Source organism: Belonocnema kinseyi, chromosome 9, assembly GCF_010883055.1.
Source record: "Belonocnema kinseyi isolate 2016_QV_RU_SX_M_011 chromosome 9, B_treatae_v1, whole genome shotgun sequence".
NCBI lineage: Eukaryota > Metazoa > Arthropoda > Insecta > Hymenoptera > Cynipidae > Belonocnema > Belonocnema kinseyi.
Genome location: NC_046665.1, coordinates 35,580,587 through 35,584,926, shown reverse-complemented (window position 1 = coordinate 35,584,926; position 4,340 = coordinate 35,580,587). Strand labels below are relative to the sequence as shown.

The window sequence follows — 4,340 nt, the reverse complement described above, 5'->3', positions numbered from 1 at the left end:
CCTTCCCCTCGGTACATGACTTCATAAGTGAACGCTCCCATACTGTTTTTATTAGCAGAGTTCGGTCTTCCTTTTCCGATAAAAAAGTTTGTATGTGAAATGTAAGATTTGTTTACTGGGAACCACATGAGGTTAAAAATTAAAAACGGATTTAATCAAAAGAATTTGTTCAAATATCCGGATTTAAGCTGATTTCATTAAATTGAACTTCGGAAATTCCATAGCATGTTCTCTAAATTTAAATCCTTATATATCCTATACTTCATTATTTCACTCAATCCATTTCTACCTTATAACTATAATTCTGAAGCTCATTTTAGCTATTCGCCCCTGCATTTGAGCGCCCTCGAATGCGGATTACCAATCTATACTGAAATTTAGTTTATTATGAGACATTAATCGTCTGAAAGCTTCATATTTGTGAGATTTTTTTCTTGAGATACAAGAAACTAAAGTTTTTTCTTTGCTTTACCTATCAGTAGATAATTTTAATATTTTCAGGTGAATTATTCCTAATCTATAACTGACCGCTAAGAGTGGTCACCATTCCTGTGACTGTTATGCACAAAGCGAGGTAGATGCGTATAGATATCAATAGCAGACAGTTTTAAGATACGAATTATCGCAGATTTAAACTCCTGGGAAGGAGTCTGTCGCAGTTCGACATAGATAATGGGGTCCACTTTGTCAGTGCTTGCGCATAAGAGGAAGAGGCTTTCATTCTACGCCAAATATTTCCTACATTTTATTAACAAATTATGATAGGAGGCCTTTAACTTGGACCTTTAAGCTTTATCTGAAACACTTTTCGCTATTAGTCATCGATTGCAAATAATTGACCTGCAAACATTCTAAAAATCTACCTGCAGACAGGACAAAGTGAAACATTTGGTTCCTTAAATCTCGGAAACAAAAAGTTATACTTTATGCACGACCTCATATGTATCGGATTAAGGTCATATTGCTGGATAACTCCCCGGAATTAAAAGGCATCTTTTATGTTAGAACTTCAAAAACTCACTTATTCTGATAAACGCATATAAAGTGGGTGAGTCCTTTCTTCGAACATGAAATATACCTACTTGCGGTGGCCCTCAAGACATGCGAGTATAGTGTTTATATAGATTCAGTATAGATCCTGAAGTCGAAAAAAAATAATAATTTTAAATCTAACTTTAGAAAGTTGCGAATGTCTCTTAAACTAGGACCGTTCATAATAAAGAGCCCTTTTCATGCGGATGCCGGCATATATGTATATGTATTTCGATTGGATTTAATCGGTTATCTATTGCAGGCTGTTTGCTTTTGCGAGTGAATAATCTTTGTATGTACTATGAAGCGAGGTCTTACATCTACCTCGAAGAAGCAACAGCCAAATTGAAATTAAAAACAAACGAGGTTCCTCGGAAACGGCGCCTAACACAGCATCCAGCTCGTTACGAGGCCAATGAGCGTCTAATGAGGGTGGAGCTTGCGACCAGATCTCCACCTACTCTTAAAACGCTCTATTTCTCGTGTCTGCCGAAGAGAGTTTTAAGTACATCTTAACTTGCTTAAGTCAGTTGGCATCTTGCCGCCCTGAGAAAGAAACGTCGTGCGAAATAATTTCGAGAGATAATTCTCTGGTTCTCCCTCGTTTCTCCACCCCACCGCGGTTAATTGAATCGCGATTCAACTAATTCAGTTACCCTTGAAATATTCACCTCGTAATTCAATCCCGGTCCTAATTCGGGCCAGAATATACTCCGCGCTTAGTGCTTGATTATAACCAGAGGACTTAATTCACACCAATTTACCTCCTAGTTTTCGATCCGGTATCAGAAATAAGAGACGAAACCGGCCCGCGATATTTTTCTAATGGCCTAACAAGTGTGACGGCTCATCAAATATGCACCGGCAGTCGTGGCACGCGTGCTGCGATTATTAAAATTCCGGATAGCGAGCTCAATCAGACTCTTAACGAATAAAGCGGTTTAAAACTTCAAAACTGATTTATACACCTACAAGATCGGTTTTATATCAAGCAAAAAGTGTGTGCGACCAAATTTTACTGAATTTGTCTCTGAGGATTTATATTGCAGAGTGGTTTAAACTCCAATGTTTATTCTTATTGAAAATTTATGGTTTACTGCACTAAGAGAAATGTATGAGGTTTGACGAAGTGGATCAAAAAGTGAATTTATTTTGTTATTTTTTGTGAATAGGAGAAAGATAAGAGAAAAGAGCGCAAAATGTTGGACGTAGACTCGAATCAAGATACAAATAATTCTGTGATTGTGCCCCAGGTCCAGAATTCACATGCTCCACAAGACTTTACTGTGTCACGTTTATTGTCAACACCAAATCATACGTTAGGTGAGTATTCCCTAGGTTAAGAATATGATAATAGTGGTCTACAAAAAATATGTCACGGAAACTTTATTTCGTATTACATTTCTTTATTTTTAACAGTGCGTACTCTCTAAATTTGGAATTTTGAATCTGTAAGTAATGGGTCATTGAATTAAACTCCTAAAGATTTTCAATGATTTACAGAGAAATATCACTAACTGCTAGTGTTATTTTCACTAAAGGTAATCAGTAAATTTAAATGGATTTATGTATTGTAACTTTCCTATTTTTATTCTTTAGTTAATTCAGTTTTAACATAACAAAAGCATTAACAGAAGGTGGGTTTGAGTTTAAATTTTGAAAAGTATTAATATATATCTTGTACAGAAGTAAAAGCAAACTTTCTATTTAGGTTCGAAATTTAACTAAAATTGGTTGCAAGGGTAAATATTTACCCTCTAAGTTCAGTGAGAAATCACTGATTATTATTGACTGGAATTTCAGTGATGTTTAACTGATTATCTAATAAAAATTGTACTGAATTTTCAGTTAATCATATTTAAATCTTTTTCTATTGCGTGAAATTAGGGACTATATAGTCACGATGGTCACACAAAAAACCAAACGGTGTCATAACTTTGCAAACAATCGATAACTACCTTATGTAACAAATAAAAATGACCCATTGTGTAAAGTTTTGACTTTCGAGTCTTATGGAATTTTTTCGAAATACTTGTTTTCTTAGTTTTTACGTAGTACAAGATTTATATAATTAATTGTTCAGGTTTTAAATAAAAAATTTCCACAAATTGAAAAAATTACGACATTATCACCAAAGCAAAATGTTTAACTCTCTTTTTACGCTGCTAATTTCAGTTTGAAATAATTTTAATGGAAAAAAATCATATATAAGAAATTCGAGATAGTTCTTTTTAAAAAATTGAAAAATGGTGTGAGGTGTTATTCTTATTTTTGTAAATAGGTTAGTGGTTCATTTAAGTCCCATTCAACTATATAGGTAAGAACTTATGCAAATTTTACTTTATTATTGTAAATACTTGCATTTGCTTGCGCGTTTGACCGGGGGTGAGGAAAACTGCAGAAAACCATCTCTTCCTGCATATAGCCGGTTCTTCGACTGTCCAGTTTGAATGCAGACACTCGATGTACATGCTATAATCGCTCAGTGTACGCTGTCGCTTACGGCAAATACGAACTAAAAATTTACACAAAGTCACTTGCGTACTTTTTTCAAAACAGGTAGTCAATCTCGGACGAATGGTTAGATATAAAACCTTCCACAAGATGTCGCATTTGTAAGGGACGTCCAGTTGATTTGATTCGGATTGCGTGGCCAAAGAAGTACACAAATGCATGACTTTGCGTAAGTTTTTTCTGTACACTAATATCTCACTATAAGGACCCTTGCTATTTGAACCTGGCCACGCTTGACTGCCCCCCTCCCCAACTGATCCTCCCTTTACAACCTTTTCACTCGGATAGTTCCATATCAGAATTTGTTTACATCGCGCTTCTCTGAACGCTGCTGTGCCATACTGTCCTGGGTTCAGATACCACATTTGCGGTCCTGAGTGTTAACATGAAAAAGCTGCCTCATTACTGGGCAAACTAGACCTGCGGCTGGCCGTATAACGAGATATGATTATACGTATTTTATAGATGAACCGAACGCCTCGTACGACAGTCGCAACTGCTCTCGCCCTATCCCCTGATATTTTGCTCTTATTTATTATTTTAATATTTTTCTATGAGTACGTCAAAAAATTACTAAATTCTAACGTCACTTCGCCAAAAAGCAAAAACGGATACGCCTCCGGTCAAAAGTTTGTCAGCGCAACCCTCTATCCCCTAATCGTACCAAAAAAAGCCAGCCATTCGTACCAATAATTATTACACCATTAAGCCATTTCCCTTTCGGGGTAGGCGTGATTCACTCGGCAGGGGAAAGGAGTAGTGTGTGGAAGGGATAGAGATTTTTCAGATTGATC

General features: G+C 36.2%; 1 protein-coding gene across 1 annotated transcript in view; it reads left to right on the top strand.

Moving 5' to 3' along the window:
- The first annotated feature begins 1,635 nt into the window (after positions 1-1,635).
- Positions 1,636-4,340, top strand: part of LOC117180106 (paired mesoderm homeobox protein 2-like) — a 26,574-nt gene continuing 23,869 nt past the window's right edge. Inside the window, exon 1 of the mRNA XM_033372433.1 lies at positions 1,636-2,355. Coding sequence (XP_033228324.1) covers positions 2,232-2,355 — 124 coding nt within the window. The 5' untranslated portion in view covers positions 1,636-2,231. The remainder of the gene's footprint in view (positions 2,356-4,340) is intronic.